Here is a 19,098-nt window from a genome sequence, read left to right as displayed (position 1 = left end):
CTTGTATGGTTTTATTTCCCCAGTATCTTTTTCATGTCATCTTGATGGTTGTATAAAATGTACTTGGGGAGGTTTTCATCCTTTTGAATGTATCAAAAAAAAAAAAAAATCAGCAGTAGTTGAATGGTCAGCTCTCCATATATTATAAAGAACCCAGATGGTGCTTTTTAATTTTTTCCCCATTCTTAGCAAATGTTCCTGTCAAAGTTTCTAATTCACCATACATGTGACCTTTATAACTTATATAGTTACAACACCATTAATTTATCCTATGAAATCACATTAGTTACACATGTTCACGTGCAACTGCTGAGACGAGACCTAGTCCCAGGATGAGTCTGTCACTTGGTCCCACTGTGAGGATCCAAGAAGAAAGCTGTATGCTCCCTCACTCCCTCAGACACAAATATTACATGTTTCCAAACTTCAAGGGAAAAGAAACTTCACACCTCTGTTCAGCTTCTCTCTAGAAACCTAGAAGCTCTTATCTCTACCAAAGGGGTTTTCATTTCCAGATAAGTAGCTCAGTCTTGCCTAGAGACAGCAAATGTCCTTCACTAAATTATGAGAAAACTATCAAAGCCAAGGTTACAGAGACTTGTACTATCTTCCCAGAATCCCCCCTGACTACTGCACAAAATAATTTTTAATTTTTTGATGATACACATTTGCTTAGACCATGCTGCCATTTTACCTACAGCTTCCCATGCTTACCACTAAAAAATGGTAACTACCTCCAACCATTCATATGTTTAACCTACCTCAAATTCCGCATGTCTGTGAATATCCTCTGCTCGCTGCCTGCTCAGGATAAATTCGGCTTCGTTTGCTACTCTTACCAAATGATCCTTCATTGTTTGGCTAAGCAACCTATAAAGAGATGAATATTGTCAAATAAATGTATGTATACCCACAACACATATGATTATTCATTGCTCAAAGGTGGTGTATTTTCTTATTTGGGGGGAGGAAAGAATCTTTGCTCTCCTTTTCTGATGTCATGCCCAATGAAGGACCATTATTTCACACCAAATAATTGCAGAATATACCAGCAAATATTTATCCTTCTGGAAACAGCTGATAGGCTTTTATCAAACTAACCAACAGAAGCAACTAAAAATGCTAGAAAAAATTTGTGTTTTCAACTTTTTTAAGGGATTAGAGAGTTTCCAGGATAGTCAAGATTTAAGGAACCAAGATCCTAGAGAAGATGTTTGAGCATGACTTTTCCCACTGAAGCATTTACTGCTCACAGGTAGGAACAGAAACATTAAATGGAGCTATTATCAATCTTAAAGAACTATAGAGACAAAAATTGAAGTTTATAACCTATCAAGGTGAAGAGATCCTAGTAGATTACCCAGGCTTACAGAAGAGACCCAAGTATACCCCAGGAAACAGAAAACACTACAACAGACCTTCACGTAACATGATGATTTGTACTTAGATTAACTGGCAGCCAAAAAGTTAAACAAAATTTTCAGAATGTCACAGTGTGAGGAAGGGGGAAAAAAAACCACCAGAAATAACAATGCAGGAGAGCCATGGTAAAATAAAATCTCAGGTTCTCAGAAGACATAAATGGGCTTACATGGTAGTGAGACAGGAGGGAAGGGGGCAGGGCACAGCCGTTCAAGAAATGACAGCAATTAACACCAAGATGGCGGAAGATTCAACTCCCAGTAGGCCTTGAGGATTAAGATGGTAGGAGATTTGACATTTAGCAGACCTTGAGCTTCATATGCTCGTTGTAACATTAGCATGATAAATAACATGCCCAACAGGTGCCCTGACAGTTCCAAGGCTAACTATATAAGGTCAGAGTGGGTGGTGGCCAAATTCCTGGGAATCCCAGCCCCTTCCTCAGGGTAACTGGAATAGTCCTCCCACTTGTAGGTGTGGAGCTACTGAGCTCATAAAAACTGGCAACATCACGCCTCATGGCCACCCATTTTCATTCCCTCCTCTTCAGAGATGGCCCACACTCTGTCCATGGAGTGTGTACCTATTTTAATTTTAACCTGAGCACCCAACCTCCACATCTCTTCCTTTGCCTTTCTCTTGCCTTACACTGTAAATAAATCTACCTTTACTCAACAATGGCTCACTCTTGAATTCTTTCCAGCACAATGCCAAGGACCTACACTTGGCGAGGCACATACCAGGGACTCAAAGGAGACCTGGGACACAGCCCTCCAGACACCCCATATCCGTTTTTCCTGCATCAGTAGGAGTAGACAAACTGGAAATAGGGCTAACTCTCAGAAAGATTTTAACAGTTCCAACTTTGAACCAGTCCAGTCTTAAATTAACATAATCAGCACTCAATCTAACTGCTAATCAAAAATCAAAAGGGAATCCTCTCTAGAAGAAGATATTACCATCTAGAGACTTTAAAATATAATTTCCTGCTATTGTAAACACAATTTCAAATATTCAATCACCAATGAACAGGTAAAACAAGAGCCAACACCAAGTGAATGAAAACCAAATAGAAGCCAACATACAGAAAAATCAAGATACTAACATTTCATATCCGAATATTGAAATAAATGAAGTTACTGTTGAGAACAATAAATTCTACAAAAAGAATTTCAGTACAGAATGGAAACTATAGAACTACTGAACAAAACAAACATGAAATTAAGAATAGATTTACCAGCTTATTAAACTCAGGTGAAGAAGGACTACTTAACTGAAAGAGGGGTCAATGACAACTAAACAAAAGCTTGATAAGAAAAATTATGAAAACTGACAAAATAACTAAGACACACAGGACATGGTAAAAAGACCTATTATGAGTATATTTGGAGTAAAGAATGAAAGTAGGCAAATAATTAAGACAGAACAATATCTGAAAAGAGAATGACCAACACTTTTTGAAAACTGGGGGAAAAAACACTGAGCCATATGCTGAAGTACTACAAACTCCAAGAAGGAAGGAAGGAAGGAAGGAAGGAAGGAAGGAAGGAAGGAAGGAAGGAAGGAAGGAAGAAGAAAAGAAAGCAAAGCAGAGAGAGAGGAAGAAAGAAAAGAAAGAAAAGAAAGAAAAGAAAGGAAAGGAAAGGAAAGGAAAGGAAAGGAAAGGAAAGGAAAGGAAAGGAAAGGAAAGGAAAGGAAAGGAAAGGAAGGAAGGAAGAAAGAAAGGAAGGAAGGAAGAAAGGAAGAAAGAAAGGAAGAAAGACAGACAAGACTACACCTAGTTATACCAGAGTAAAACTGTCACAGGGAAAAAATTTTAATAGCAGCCAGTGGGAGGGAGAAATTAGAAGAGGTAAGGACACCTTCTTGCCTTAAAGTAAGAATAAGACTGATAAGACTGATAGAAGCCAGATAAGAATGGAACTACTTCTTCAAAGTACTAAACAAAAACAGCAGCTAAGATTATACCCCAAAATTATCTTTCAATAAAGAAAGTGAAAGTATCTAGAATATATCAGTGTGAAAAATCTTTTTCTGAACTCCTCTTATCTACCTAAAAGGAGACTAACCCAAAAGAATTCAACTGTCATAAATCCACTTGTTTTTTAAATTGAAGTATGTAGTCAGTTTACAAGGTTACATCAATTTCTGGTGCACAGCATCATGTTTCAGTCATACATATATTCCTTCTCATTTTCTTTTTTACAAGATATTGAATATAGTTCTCTGTGCTATACACCGTAAACTTCTTGTTTATCTATTTTATATATAGCAGTCAGTAACTGCAAATCTCAAACTCCCAATTTATCCCTTCCCACCCCTTTTCTCTTCCTGGTAACCATAAGTTTGTTTTCTATGTCTCTGAGTCTATTTGTTTCGTAAATAAGTTCATTTGTCTTTTTTTTTTAGATTCAACATATAAGTGATATCATATGGTATTTTTCTTTCTCTTTCTGGTTTACTTCATTTAGAATGACACTCTCCAGGTCCTCTCTACTGAAGTTTCACAAGGAGAAAAGACTGACTCCTATAACCTGGAGACTAGAAGTCAGCACTAGGATAAGAAACTGCCTAAAGGGACATCGTCACAAAACTACCTTATCTCCCATCTATTCTCCTAAAGGTCCATTTATCTTTCCTAAAAGTCATTTGTTTTCCCATAAGGGCCCTTCTCCCTTCCCTCTAACCTATTAAGATGCTGATATAAAGCCTCAAATCCTAACCATTTCCTTGAGTCACATTTTTATGTGAACTCTCTTGAACATCCATTTGAATTTTTAAAAATCCATCTTTTCTTGTGACAATTTGTCTTTTGTCAGTTTGATTCACAGACCTTCAATAGAAGAACCTAAGTAGGTAGAGAAAAAGTTTTTCATCTCAGGCCAAAGCAAAATAAGGACATTTAATGACAAACAAGAGAATTTGTCCTTAGACAACCAGATTATAGACAATTCTTCAGACAGAGAGAAAACAGTATCAGATTGATGCAAGATAAGAAAGTAAAACACAAAGCAACAGAAACCTTAACCATGTGGGCAAATCTAAAAGAACAGTGAATGTTTACAACTGTTGTAATAATGAATTCTAAAATCCACAAATATTGTAATCACAAAACAAATAATAACAGCACTCAAGGCAAGAAGAAAAAAAGGAATTAGTGTTCTTCTATTGTCCAAGAATTGGTGAAAGAACCAATTCATATAAGATATTAACAACACTAACATTCATGTTGCATTATCTAGGCAACCACTAAATGTATCTAAAATAATGTATAACCAATGAACTAATATGAAAAAAATTGAATAAGAAAAAATATTAAACTCAAAAGAAGAAAAAGAAAAAAAGGAATATGCAAAATGTGGAACAAATACACAGGACACAAATAATAAGGATAAGTTTTAAACTAAATATATCAGAAATACATGAAAAGTGAAGAGGATAATATAATTATTGTCAATTAGATTTTTTTTAAGTATGTGCTGCTTATAAGTAACAATTTCAACATAAGGCCAAAGGTTGAAAGTAGTTTTTCAGAAAAGATGAACAAAAAATGTCAAAGACAACTAATGAGCCTTTATTAATATAATAAAAAGTTAGCTTTAAGAAGCAAAATTGGAGATAAAGAGATAAACACTTCAAATTATAATATAAATGAACCAGGGAGATATAAATTCAGAATTTTGAGATTCTGTATTTGTATATTCCTAACAATATGGCTTACAACCAATAATAGAAGATACAAAGCTACAGAAAATTTTAGCAATGTGATCACAAACCTGATCCAATTAACACATATATAACACTATGTCCTCCAACTAAGGAATAAACATTAATTTCGGGTAAATATGGAACACACACACAAAAAAAGGACAAGATGTACAGTCATAATAAAATGGTGCCCAACTTTCCCAACCTTCTGGAATGCACAGCCTTATGTAATCCTCTCCCTGAGATTGTGGAGGGGAGGTATGGCATGCCTCTAAGCAATAAATTATTACATTCAGTAAGATTCTAACTTCCATCTTGCTAGCAGACTCTCTACTGACTCCCGCCCTTGATGGCTCATCAGAAGAAAGAGACCACCTTATGAGCTGCCCTAAGGAGGGGCCCATGTGGCAAGGTGCTGAGTGCAGCCTCTAGACCTCGAAAACAACCAGGTAAACTTGGAAGCTGATACTCCACTAGTCAAACTACAAAGCCCCACAAACACCTTGCAACAAACCCTGAAGCAGAGGGCCCAGTGAGGCCACGCCCAGAATAATGACCAAACAGAAATTGTGAGATAATAAATGTGTGTTGTTATAAGGCTAAATTGTGATACTCTTGTTAAAACAGCAATAAATAACTAATACCACTTCCCCTCACTTGTGTTTGAAAATTAAGAAGTTCTCTTCTAAATAGTCCATGCATTAAAAACAAACACATGACAATGGAAATTAGAAAATGTTTTGAACTAAAACCTAATGAAAGCAACATGCCAAAACATATGGGATTTAGCTAAATCAATGCATGAAGGGAAATTTATATTCTGAATAAATGCATTAAAGAAGAAACTCCGAAAATAAATTACCTAGGTGTTCAACTAAAGAAATGAGAAGAGGATCACAGAAACTGAAAAGCACTGAAAGTAAAATAATAGAGATAAGAGCAGAAACTAATTAAATACAAAACAAAAATACACTTCAGAAGATAAAGTTAAAACTTGATTTTTTTTAAAAAACTAATAGAATCCAAAAGAATACGTAAACAATTAAAATTAACAATTGAATTAGCAAGGTCACTAGATTGAAGGTAAATACACAAAAATCAACTAGACTTTAACAGTTACCAACAAACTGAAAATAATTTTTAAGTAATATTTTGAAAAGCATTTTAAAAAACATCAAAATATGTAGGAATAACGAATTAAAATGTGCTAGAATTCTACATGTAAACAAAATGAATGCTGAGAGAAGTTAAAGAAGACTTAAAGAAATGAAAGAAAGGAGCATGCTACGTTCATGAAAGTGAAAAAACTCAATACTGTAAAGATATCAGTTCTCCACTAAGTGATTTATAAATATAATGAATCTCAATCAAAATCTTAGCAAATGTTTGGGGGAAGGTACAGCTCAGTGGTAAAGTGCCTACTTAGCATGCACTTTGTCCTGGGTTCAATATCCAGTACCTCCCTTTAAAGTAGTAAGTAAATAAACAGATAAACAAACAAACAAACCTAATCACCTCCCTCAACAAAAACAAAACAAAAAAGCCATCAATAAATTAAAAAAAAAAAAAAAAAGAAATCTTACCAAGTGTCTCTGTGCAACTTGGCAAGTTGACTCTAAAAGTTAAATGAATATGTAAAGAACAAGAATACCTGAGACACTCTTGAAAAACGGAAAAGAGAGGTAATAACAATCATAATCATAACCATAATAGGAGTTATACTATGTGTGTGTGCATGTATACACACACATACAAATTTATTCATTCATCCATTCACCATATTTATGGCAAAAGCACTTCCATAATTAGTAAGAGGAAGATGAGATTTTTTTCAATAACTAGTCCTAGATCAATCAACTGATGTTCATACGGATAAAATTAGACCTGACTTCTATCTTAAACAATACAAACAAATCAATTCCAAATGGATCACAGACAAGACCTAAACACTCCTAGAAGATTATATAAAGGAGTATCTTTGTGACAGGATGAAATAAAAGATTTCTTGTACAAAACATAAAGTACACATAACATAAAGACTGATAAACTAGACCTTTAAAATTCAAGACTTACACTTATGATAACCAACATTAAGAGAATTAAAAGACAGGGGGAGGGTAATAGCTCAGTGGTAGAGTGCATGCTTAGCATGCAAGAAGTCTTAGGTTCAATCCCTATTACCTCCATCAAAAAAAAAAAAAGGTCAAGAGAATTAAAAGGTAAACTTTTGAAAGGGAGAATATATTTGAAATATTTACACTCAATAAGGAACTTATATCTGAAATGTATAAGAAACTCTTACAAATAAAGAAAAAGCAAAAATCACAATAAACAAAAACCACCAAAGTACATGAGTAAGTAGTTTACAAAAGATTTCCAGTTGGTGAATAAGTTCATGAAAAGGTGTTCAGGATTACTAATCATCAGGGAGATACAAACTAAAACCATAAAATATACTAAGACCCACCAGAATCGCTATATTTTTTTAACATTTTTTATTGAGTTGTAATCATTTTACAATGTTGTGTCAAATTCCAGTGTAGAGCACAATTTTTCATTTATACTTGAACATACATATATTCATTGTCACTTTTTTTTTCTGTGAGCTACCACAAGATCTTGTATATATTTCCCTGCGCTATACAGTATAATCTTGTTTATTTATTCTGCATAATCCTGTCAGTATCTACAAATTCTGAAATCCCAGTCTGTCCCTTCCCACCCCCCACCCCCTTGGCAACCACAAATTTATATTCTATGTCTGAGTCTGTTTCTGCTTTGTATTTATGTTCTTTTTTTTTTTTTTTAAGATTCCACATATGAGCAATCTCATATGGTATTTTTCTTTCTCTTTCTGGCTTACTTCACTTATGACATTCTCCAGGAGCATCCATGTTGCTGCAAATGGCATTATGTTGTCGGCTTTTATGGCCGAATAGTATTCCATTGTATAAATATACCACACCTTCTTTATCCAGTCATCTGTTGATGGACATTTAGGCTGTTTCCATGTCTTGGCTATTGTAAATAGTGCTGCTATGAACATTGGGGTGCAGGTGTCTTTTTTGAAGTAGGATTCCTTCTGGATATATGCCCAGGAGTGGGATTACTGGGTCATATGATAAGTCTACTCCTAGTCTTCTGAGGAATCTCCGAACAGAATAGAGATCCCAGAAATGGACCCACAAACTTTTGGTCAACTAATCTTCAATGAAGGAGGCAAGAATATACAATGGAATAAAGACAGTCTCTCCAGCAAATGGTGTTGGGAAAACTGGACAGCAGCATGTAAATCAATGAAGCTAGAGAACTCCCTTACACCATACACAAAAATAAACTCAAAATGGATCAAAGACTTAAACGTAAGACAAGATACAATAAACCTCCTAGAAGAAAATATAGGCAAAACATTATCTGACATACATCTCAAATATGCTCTACTAGGGAAGTCTACCCAAGCAATAGAAAAAAAAGCAAGAATAAACAAATGGGACCTAATTAAACTTACAAGCTTCTGCACAGCAAAGGAAACCATAAGTGAAACAAAACGATAACCTATGGAATGGGAGAAAATTTTTGCAAATGATGAAACCGACAAAGGCTTGATCTCCAGAATATATAACCAGCTCATATGACTTTATAAGAAAAAAAACAAACAACCCAATCCAAAAATGGGCAGAAGACCTAAACAAGCAATTCTACAAGGAAGAAATACAAATGATCAATAGGCACATGAAAAAATGCTCAATATCACTAATTATCAGAGAAATGCAAATCGAAACTACAATGAGGTATCACCTCACACCAGTCAGAATGACCATCATTCAAAAGTCCACAAATGACAAATGCTGGAGAGGCTGTGGAGAAAAGGGAACCCTCCTACACTGCTCGTGGGAATGCAGTTTGGTGCAGCCACTGTAGAAAACAGAATGACTATATTTAAAAAACAGATACTATCAAAATTTGCCAAGGATATGAAGCAACAGCGACTCTCATAAACACAAAATATATTTAAAAGAAAGTAGCTATTTTATTTATAGTAGCCAAACACTCACAAATACCCAAATGCGTATGTAAAATAAAATAAATTTTTAAATGGTGGAATATTCATAGATTTAAAAGAATTAACTAGGGCTATGTATAACAAAATTATTTTCACAAACAGTGTTGAGCAGTTGCACACTAAAGAATATATACTGTATTAATCATCTTGTAAAAAAAACTTTTAACTAATTTATGGTAATAGGAGTCAAGAGTTTAAGAGATGATTAACTTTGGTGCTACTAAAGACCTCTCCATAAAATGGTTCATGTGGAATGTTAGTAATGATCACATGGTTCTAAACTTTGCAATAACATACTCTGAATTTATAAACAATTGACCCATTCTGCTGAATGCTTCCACAACACCATTCACCTACCACAAATACCAAAAGAATGATTCATTTATATAAATAGGAGGCTTCTGGGTATGTTTGCTATGTATAGGTCTTCTGAAACTCCCTTCTTTAAAAAGAATTCGGAAGACAGGATAGGCAGAACTAGGATTATGTTTTGAATGTAAATAGCAGGAGTGGCTAGACTGCAATGAGATTCTGCCCAACTACAAAAGTTAAACCCAACAGTCATCAACAATGTCATGTCTGTGGACATTCCATGGGGTACCTGACTCTCTTTGTAGCACCATCTCTATCAAAAATATAAGTTACATATGTATAGATTTTGATACAAAACAATCATTACACTCCTAGTAACTTGCCATATGAACATGTTCTCACAAGTGCAGCAGAAACATACGTGTGTGTACAAACAAGTTCACTGTAAGGCATTATAAAAGTGAAAAACTGAAAGAACCAAAATATAAAATAATGTAATGAGACAGATTCCTCTGGATTAACAACAAAATTTTTCCACAATATATTATTGAGTGGCAAAGAGTTTTTGAAGAGTATTATGTACAATGTAAGTTTGGGGAAGAATATGAAAGAAAATATACCAAAATGAGAATTACCCAGAACAAGGTCAGAATTACTAGAACCATGGCATGTCAGCTAAATCTAGCCTGCCAATTATTTTTGTTAATAAAGTTTTATTAGCACAAAGCCATGCCATGCCTATCTGTTCAACAATTGTCCATGGCTGTCATCACATCACAATACTACATTAAGTTGAGTGGTAGTGACAGAGACTATATGGCCCACAAAGTCTAAAATATTTACTACTTGGCCTTTTAAAAAAAGTGTGCCACTCACTTCTCTACAAAGTCGGGCTATATGTCCTTATATTTCTCTATTCTTTAAGTTGTACAACAAGCAATAATTAAAAGAAAATGGAAAATCCCTTAAGAAAATAAAAAGGCTTTCTGCTCTTCTATCACTTTTTTCCATATTTCTATTAAGTTCATACGCATTTTTTATAATTTGATTCCAGATCTATCAGACCCTCTCCATTACCCCCAAACTGTCTCCCAGACATTTTAGAAGTTAATGCAATGTCCTAGCTATGATTCTGGGTTAACATCATTAAGGTATTTTTTTAATGTTATTAAACAATACACATTCAGGCAATATAGATAAAAACAATCCCCAGTGCAATTTTAAAACCTGCTAATGAATAACTTCCTATGACTCTACAAATAGAGAAAGCAATGGGTTTCATGAGCATAGATGTGAAATACTGGTTTGTACTTCTTAGTTTCTCTCCAGAGACCAAAAACCACATCGTGAGTTTAACATCAATATATTGCCTCACAGCCCTGAAATATTAATTGAATTGATTAGTCAATGGCACACCATCCTCCGAGTCCTCAAACAAGCAACCTCAAAGTTACTGTAGTCCCTCCCTCTGTGCTACCGCCTTCCTCCTCCAGGCCTCTAATCACTCAGCAAATACTGTCAATATTTCCTCTGTAAAATTTCCAGATTTCACTTATGCTCTCAATTTCACAGCTGATGTCCTAAAAATCAAGTGTTAACCATTTTACACACATTACAGCTGAGTAAGTCTTCTGAGTACTTACTCTGATCCATTAATATTTTTGTCAACAATTCCCTCTGCATTTTGAATCACTGTCAAATATCTATTCAATACCTATTATGCTATATTTATTTATTTATTTTTAGTGGAGGTACTGGGGATTGAACCCAGGATCTCACGCATGCTAAGCATGTGCTCTACCACTGAGCTACACCCTCCGAACTTACTATGCTATAAAGATTACGCTAAGCACTGGAGACGAGCTTTCCTTATATTTCAGTTGGGGAGAAAGAATACTCTGAGGTCCTTTCCAGCTTTAAATTCTAATATAAATGCTATGGTGTACATACTCCATGGTGATCTCAAATGAGTCAAGGTCTTATATGATCCCATCCCACTGAGTTTAACTTGGTTCTAGGAAACAGAATATGGTGAAGATGATGAGGTAGACAGTCCTTAATTAGGTTACTTTATACAGCAAAGGTAATGGGAGAGACACTCCTATAATATGTTACATATCATAGCAGACTGAAGAGATTCTCCTGCCAGCCTTGAAAAAGTAAGCTGCCATGCTGTGATAGGGCCATGCAACAAGAGGTTCAGACAGCCTTTAGGAGCTGAGATCAGATCCTAGTGCAGCCAACAAGAAAATGGGGACCTCAGTCCCAAGTGAAAGGAACTAAATTCTGCCAACAACAATGTGAGCTTAGAAGTGGACTCCAACCTCCCCAGGAGAACATAGCCAACACCTTTATTGGCCAACACCTTTATTGCTGACTTGTAAAACCCTAAGCAGAGAATCCAGTTGAGTTGTGCCCAGATGCCTGACACAAAGAAACTGTAAAATAATAAAGCTATGTTGTTTGAAGCAGCAACGTTTGTGGTAACTGATTAGTACCAATACAAGTGAAATTAGAACAGAAGAATACATGTGCTATCATAATTCAGTAGAAGCAAAGATCACTATGAGCTCCTCAAGATGGAAAAAAGCACAAACAGACAGCTAGAGCATTAAGATGAGCCTTAAAGGGCAAAAGCAACAAGAGGAAAGGTCACTGTGGACAACAGTATGAATGAAGTTATTAACAGGAAAAAAAAAATGTATGTTATTTTAAAAAGAACCAAAACACCCCTTTTTGCCATTTATATTTCAAGATGACACTATGCACAGACATCTAGATAGATAGACAGATAATACTGTCTTGATTTGGGAGAGGGGTGCTTTTGCATAAAAGTAATATACATTTTACCAAAAAGACCTTATGCAACACTTTGATAATAAAGTAATAATGGAAAGTCCCCAAACCCTTTGCCTGTACATTTTTCAGAATAAGCCACATCACTATTAACAGTTTGTGTTCCTGTCCTTGCATTTTTCTAAATTTACAGAAACATATATGGTTATCTGTGGTGTTTGTGTGTATATTTAGTAATTATGTATCTCTGTGTATAAGCATTTATATTCTCAAGTGTAAAGAAGTGATACTAAACAAACTATTTTACTTATAGTGCACCATAATCGTACAGAAGATTTATGTGGATGATATGTAACATCATTTATTAAATATCACTATTTACCTAGCTACTGAAGCTAGAAACATCAGTCATATTTGACTCTTCCCTTCTTTGTCACCCTTCACGTTCAACAGACCAAGTACTGTCCATCCTACCTCTGCAATAACTCTAAAAGCTGGTTCTCTCTGTAACATTTTCCACTACCTCAGGCATTCAACATCATGATTTCAAACATTACAATAGTCTATAGTAAAACTTTCCCCATTAGTCTCATTATTCCAGCCAATGCTTCACCAGGGTTATTTTCCTCAAATGAAAATCTGATTATCACTGTACACTTTCAAAAAGTATTAACTAGCTTTCCATGATCTCCAGAAATTTTTCTACTCCTTTATACTTTTAAGACTGCTTTCTCAACATTACACCCTGTATTTTTACACCTCTTTGCATCTGTTCCTACTATTCTCTCAGCCAGGAATGACATCACTATCTTATTAATCCTTCAAAGTACAACTCAGAAGTCAACTATATAAAACCTTTTTTAATTCTACATCTGTTTTCCCACCACAGAACTAACAGAAGGTACATATGCTTCTTTTGCGGTCCTTATTACATTGTATCATTCTGTATGACACCATCTCAGTGATGTATTTAGAAATCTATCTTCCATTCCAGATTGCACTAACCTTTAATAAATTTTCCTTAGATCCCCCAGAGCACAGAACAGTGCCTGATCATTGCTAGGGAACTAGCAGTGCTTATAAGGAAAATAAACTCTTTGAACACTCACTTATGCCAGGCAATTCTCTGCTACTCTATGTGAGGAATACAAAGATATATCAAATTGTCCATAGGGAGTTTGCAATTTAATATAAGAAGTTAGGACTACATGCAAATTAGCAAGGTAACTGTTATAAGTACCTTAAGGTTCTTAAAACATTTTCTTCTCTTTTCTTTTTCAACAAGATACAGCACATTCCTAGGTTTCCTCCTACTTAGTAGTTGCTTCTTCATTGTCTTCCTACTGCTTCCTTCTTGTACTACCTCTAAATTTTGTAGTGTCCCAGAGCACAGTTCTAAATTGTTTCCTCTATCTAAATTAATTTTCATATGTCCTATGACCTTTAAATCTCACCTGCATGCTGCTGATTCCTATCATCTCTAACCCTAAACTTGCTTCCCTGTATTTCCAACTCATACAATCCAACTGAAATCCTAACTTGGCTACCCAATGGGCATTTCAAATTTACTATTTCCAAAACAGAACTCTTGATTCTACCTACCCACTGTCAATAAAAATCTCTTCTCCTATCCCTACCTCATCTTTTCATACTTCAATAAATAGCACTTGGGGCCCCCTAAATAAGCCCGAAGATTAATTCTTGGTTTATCTTTCCCTCACCTACAAATTCAATTCATGACGCCACGTTCTACTGCTTTAACTCTTAATTATATCACATATCTGTCTATCTCCGTCACCACTGCTATCACATCAGTCTAAGCTACCTTCACCTCTTGCCTAAAAAATTTCAGTGGTATCTTCATTGATGTATCTGCTTCCATTCTTGTCCCATACCCTGATCCTATCACCATTCATTCTTTTAAAAACGTTAAGTCATGATATACAGAAAACTGGATATCCACATGCAAAAGAAGGATGGGCCCTTACCTTATATGATGTACAAAAACTGACTCAAATGGAATAAAGCTTTAAATGTAATACAACTATAAAACTCTTAGAAGAAAACATAGGGGAAAAGCTTCATAACCTCTGATTTGGCAATGATTTCTTGGATATGACACCAAGAAAACACAAAAGAAAAAAAGTCACTGAATGACATCAAAATTTAAAACTTCCGTGTATCGACAAAGTGAGAAGGCAATCCACAGAACAGTAGAAAATATTTGCAAATCATATGCCTGTTAAGGCATTAATATCCAAAATATATAAAGAACTCTTGCAACTCAGTAACAACAAAAATAAACAACCCAGTTCAACACTTGGCAAAGTATTGAATAGCTATTCAAGATATACAAATAGCTAATAAGCACAAAAAAAAGAGGTTAAACATCACCAATAATTAAGAAAATTCAAATGAAAACCACAGTGAGATACGACACCTCACACTCATTGGGATGGCTAACATTAAAAAAAAAACAAAACAGAAAATTAGTGCTAGCAAAGACATGCAGAAATTGAAACCCTTGTGCACTATGAATGGGAATGTAAAATTGTGCAGCCATAAAGAAAGCAGTATGGTAGTTCTTCAAAAAGTTAAAATATGATCCATATTTTGCATGAATCTTATTCTTACATGTGTCATATGATCTAGCAATTCCACTTCTGGGTATATGGCCAAAAGAATAGAAAGCAGGGACTAGCAGCATGATTGACAAAAACCAGAAGTGGAAGCAACTCAGTGTCCGTTAATGTGTGAATAGATTAAATAAAATGTGGTATATAAATATGGTGGAATATTACTCAGCCTTAAAAAGGAAGGAAATTCTAAAGCATTCTACAACATGGAGGAACTGTGAAGACATTAAGCTAAGTGAAAAAAGCCATACATCAAAGGAGAAGTACTGTATGATTCCACTTGTATGAGATGCCTAGAGCAGTTAAGTTCATCAAGACAGAAAGTACAGTGGTGGTTGCCAGGGGCTGGCGGGGAGGGAGGAATGGGTAATTACTTAATGAGTAAAGAGTTCCAGTTAAGCAAGATGAAATGAGTTCTGAAGATGAATGTTGATGATGGTTGCACAACAATGTCAAAGTACTTAATGCCACCCAGCTGCACATTTTGAAATGGTTAAGGTGGTAAGTTTTATATTATGTGCATTTCACCACAGTTAAAAATAAGTAAACTAAAACTTTAAAAATAAACACTTCAGTTAAATGTCACCATTAAACAACAAGACAAAATATAAAACCCTAAGTCATACCATGCCATTCCTCTGTTTAAAACTCTTCAATGTATTCTTACTACTCATAGTTAAAACCAAATTTCTTACCATGGCTTACAGGGGTCTATGTGATCTGATATCTGAATACCTTTGACACTTTCAAACCTCACTCTCTCCCTTTCTCATTTTGCTTCAGCCCACTCTGACCTTTTTTTTTGTTCAAATAATTTATAAACATCATTCTCACCTCAAGGCCTTTGTTCTCGGTATTCCCTCCCTTAAAATGTTGTGATCTAGATCTGGTTGGCTACTTCTCTTCATTCAAGTCAAGTGTCACTTCTTCACAAATCTCTAAACGATCTATATTGGCTGCCCTATAAACTTTTCCCTCTTCATTCTCATAACATTATCCTGCTTTGTTTTCTTCCAAGCATTTATTACTATCTGTTCATTAACTTGTGTATTATTTGTCTTCTCCTCCAAGACTGTAGAGTCTGATTCACAGCTACATCCTCGGACTCCACAACAGGGCCTGGCGCATGAAATACAATCAATAAATAGGTACTAAATGAATTACAGACAATGAGTGCCTAAACCACTCCCATTCTATTTTTTTGTCTTTTCTTTATATCCGAAATTTTAATTTTCATTAAGATCCAATCCAATCCTATTTCCTTCCAAGGAATATTCTGCATTTCTATCCCATAAAGGCTTTTATTTTGTATCAATCTTATACCTATATTATACTTGTTTATATAGTATCATAAAAATTCTATTTGATTGTTACGTATATTCTTCCATTTACCCTATCAGACCACAACTGATCAAGAAAGTATGTCTTTTACTTATTCTTCTTTTTCAAATCAACCATAACAACTAAGAGGTACTGTTCAGGTAGGCTGTACTCAACCATTATTTGATAAATGGATAGTCTGTGGTAATGTTTTAAAGTAAATATTCTCAAGTACCTAAATTTATGTAGGTAATTAAAAGCAAAACGCTATAGCTTTTTAGTTATACAATTATATCAGAAATTTAAGTTTGGAACATTTTCACTGCATAATATAAACTGTAACTATCTAAACTTATTTATTTAAAAGAATATTAAAATGTGATTAGGATGTACATAAAGTATGTAATAATATTTTCAAATAAGAAAGAACGCATATACATTTTTTCTTCATATTCACAAAATGCTTTTAAAATGCAATATTTCAGAATGCTCTGACTACATGCTTCCCATTTAAGTTAGACACACAAATATGACTTTTTCTTTATACCCAAAGAAATATAACTTTATATCCAAGGAAATATAACTATTTATATTTTATATATTTTATAATAGTTATGTTTCTTTGCATATAAAGAAAAGACAAAAACATAGATTAAGAAAATATAAAGATGACTTTACAAATTAAGTGATAAGTTATCTAAATGAGTAAAAAAATTATACTTTTGTACAAAATTTTCCATCTATGTGCATATTTACCTAAATATACAAATTATATAGTATTTAAAAACTGTAATTTTATCTAACAGCTGTGAAAACTATCCTTTCTAACAAAGAATTACAGATAAATTAAGTGTTTAATTATAACGAGCAGCCTCAAAATAGTAGGTTTTCTGTATAGTAAATTAAATCTCTAAATGTAAAGCACAAAATCATTCACATATTTTAATATTAAGAAGAAAAACTGTATAATTTATATCTACAGAGCAAAGAGAAAAAAAAATGCTTGTGTCAGCCTTAGGAAACAAACAGCCCTATCAAGTGACCAACTAGGAAAGATTCTCGCTAGCAGCTCAATAAATAATAGTAATGATGACAACCATCTCCCATAACTACATTACAGCCCATTGTCCACATCTGATTATACTAGTCTAGACCTTGGATAAGCACATACACACATTTTCACCGAGAGTTTTCCAATATTACTGCTGTTTCCTGGGCTTTCTGTGACCCCCATTAGTAGGAACTGTCAGATTTTCTCTACTAAACATCTTCACCACTGATGGGAAAGGGAACTTACCACTTTTCTGCACCCTAACAACTCAGAATATGGAAGAAACGTTTCTGAATTCGCAATCCTTCTAACATTGTAATTTCTTTAGAATTGACTATAGAGAATACTCACAAACCAAATCTGAGAGACAAAAACTGTTTCCGAAGTCTTTCTTCAGCAATATCACAACTAATAAAACCTCACTTCTCAGACTGTATTTCCATTTATTAACATAGTCTTTATTCTCATACTGCAGAATTATTACCTAACTCTCCACGTAACTATCGTTTTGCTCACATCTCTCCCCACCCACACCCATACATGGCATAGTCAATCTTTCAGTGTCACAAAAATCCTTAAACTGATCTCTCTCTACTCCTTTCTGAGGTAAAGCTCAGGTAACAACTCTGAATAAGAGCTGCAAAGACTCTAATATCATACAATACACAAGCCTGAAGCCTTAGAAACAACTGACCGACGACCAACAAAAGAGTATTTTTAAACAAACGTTTCAATATTCTTTAATAGGCTTCATATATATTCAAAGCCAATCTAGACCCTTCTCAGTTTAGAACCAGCGGAGGCGGTACCCATTTCCGGAAGTTAAGACTCTTTATCAGGAAGACTACAATGTATCCATCCACTTTACTAAAATTAGAAGGGCAGAGCAAATACTCCATAAAACTATTTCTTCCTGAAAATATAAGAATTCAGTAATTTAATATAAATTTCAAATTTAACATAAATGTCACTGCCTAATATCATTTTACTTTTCCAAACTTATTTTGCACAATAATTCCTAGCTGAGCATTGTAAAACAGTAACTCATGATAGCAGGGAGGCTAGAATAGAAGCAGAAGGGTGGTTTGCAAGCTGGCATACTTTAGATGAAACAAATTCTTAGGACTAGGAAAGAATTTATTCTCAAGAATGTATATATAAAGAGAGAGAGAAGACAGCTTTATACAAAAAAGTAAAAACAATGAACAAAACCACTCTGTTTACCCCTCACTTGGAATCCAGTTTAGGATTTCTCTGTTACTGCCATCTTCTATTTTTCCAGGACCTGCCTCTGTCTCTGCCGCTTGTTGCATTTGCTTATCATTTCATAAGAAACCCATGACCACCGTTTTTAAAACTGCAATGTCCTCTGCCCCACATTGTACCTATTCTACTTCTCTCCGCGTTTTAATTTTCTCATAGCACTAATCACTTTCTGACCTAATACGAATATTTTAAATTTCTTTACTGTCTATAGCATAAGAGGGTAGGGATGTCTATTCTGTCCATTGCCGAATCCCCAGAGCCCAGAATGTGGACCAGCACATAGCAGGCACGCATAAATATATTTCGAACAAACGAAGAGAGCTGACTCTATCTTCATTTTTATTTTCACTTAACCCTACTCAAAATGCTTTCTTTCCTTCTTCGCCCACCTCTAATTTGTCTCCCTTTTGGCTATATTTATTCTCACTTAATATAGTAATTGATTCCACTTATATATAAAAAATTACAGTTTTTTAAAAAGCATAACTTTATAAAACTTCTGTACACATATAAGCATATTCTAC

General features: G+C 34.6%; 1 protein-coding gene across 5 annotated transcripts in view; it reads right to left on the bottom strand.

Annotated features, from left to right (window-relative positions):
- LRBA (LPS responsive beige-like anchor protein) overlaps positions 1–19,098 on the bottom strand; it is a 620,799-nt gene that overhangs the window by 383,417 nt on the left and 218,284 nt on the right. For all 5 annotated transcript variants that reach the window (XM_031464854.2, XM_064490742.1, XM_064490851.1 and 2 more), the window contains exon 36: positions 762–870. In XM_031464854.2, coding sequence (XP_031320714.2) covers positions 762–870 — 109 coding nt within the window. The remainder of the gene's footprint in view (positions 1–761; positions 871–19,098) is intronic.

This window comes from Camelus dromedarius, chromosome 1 (genome assembly GCF_036321535.1).
Source record: "Camelus dromedarius isolate mCamDro1 chromosome 1, mCamDro1.pat, whole genome shotgun sequence".
Lineage (NCBI taxonomy): Eukaryota > Metazoa > Chordata > Mammalia > Artiodactyla > Camelidae > Camelus > Camelus dromedarius.
This window is presented reverse-complemented; position numbering and strand designations above follow the sequence as displayed.